This window comes from Eimeria mitis, genomic scaffold (genome assembly GCF_000499745.2).
Source record: "Eimeria mitis Houghton genomic scaffold, Emh_scaff7029, whole genome shotgun sequence".
Lineage (NCBI taxonomy): Eukaryota > Apicomplexa > Conoidasida > Eucoccidiorida > Eimeriidae > Eimeria > Eimeria mitis.
The window spans coordinates 1,106-2,259 of record NW_024015900.1 but is presented as its reverse complement, the minus strand read 5'-3'; the positions used below and the strand labels follow the sequence as shown (position 1 = coordinate 2,259).

Genomic DNA, 1,154 nt, shown 5'->3' with positions numbered 1-1,154 from the left:
GCAGAAGAGATAAACAAACAAACAAACAGAAAAAAAAGAAAGAGAGAGAAGGAGACAGATAGAGATAGAGAGATAGAGACAAAGAGATAGAGACAGAGAGACAGAAAGATAGATAGAGACAGAGATACAAAAAAAAAGGAGACGCCGCTGTCTCCGTCCACCCCACACAAAGGAGACAGTGTGAACTACAAAGGAGACAGTATCTGCTGCTGCTGCAGCAGCAGCAGCAGCAGCAGCAACAGCTCACGCTGCAGCAGCAGCAGCAGATAGTCTGTGTTAGACAGCGGGGAGAAAAGGAGACAGCAACAATGCACCTGCGTACAGAAGTCAGTAACAGCAGCAGCAGCAGCAGCAGCAGCAGCAGCAACAGCAGCAGCTGCTGCTGCTCCTGCTGCAGTGCTCTGAGGAGACTGTTCATTGCTCGTCTCCCAGCAGCAGCAGCAGCAGCTGCTGCTGCTGCTGCTGCTGCTGCTGCTGCTGGAGACAAGGAGACAGCTGCTGCACTGACTTGTTTGTGCATGCATGCAGCTCAAGGGGCCTTCAGACCCATCCGCCTCTTAGATACAACACAGCAGCAGCAGCAGCAGCAGCAGCAACAGCAGCAGCAAGAGCAGCAGCAGCAGCAGAAGGAGCAGCAGCAACAGCAGCAGCAGAAACAGCAACAGCAGCAACAGAAACAGCAACAGCCCTTCTCCCTTTTAGTTTATACTGCATGCAGCAGGAGAGGGTAGGAGGTGTTGCGGTTGTTGTTGGGTGTATATGTTGTTGTGCTTGGATTGGGGTGTATGTACAGCTGAGAGTAGAGAGAGAAAATATAAGCTGGGGTGTATATGCAGCTGGGGGCAAAGGGAGAATGTTTGTTGGGGTGTATGCGCAGCTCAGAGTAGAGGGAGAGTGTGGGCTGGGGTGTATGTACAGCTGAGAGAGAGTGTACGAGTTGGGGTGTATATGCAGCTAGCAGCAACGGAAGAACAAGGGTTGCGGTGTATGTACACCTGAGAGTAAAGATAGAATGCATGTTGAGGTGTATGTACAGCTGAAAGTAAAGGAAGAATGCATGTTGGGGTGTATGTGCAGCTCTGTGTTAGTGTATACGGTGGGTGGGTTGGGGTGTATGTACACCTCATATGTAAGCGATGCTGTGTGTACACCTG

General features: G+C 50.9%; 1 protein-coding gene across 1 annotated transcript; it reads left to right on the top strand.

Moving 5' to 3' along the window:
* Window positions 1-518: 518 nt before the first annotated feature.
* EMH_0090090 (uncharacterized protein) lies at window positions 519-731 on the top strand (the record flags this gene model as incomplete). The annotated part of the gene is made up of 1 exon (XM_038022981.1): window positions 519-731. One exon carries the CDS (start codon window positions 519-521, stop codon window positions 729-731), a length of 213 nt encoding a protein of 70 aa, XP_037878835.1.
* Between the last annotated feature and the right edge of the window lie 423 nt (window positions 732-1,154).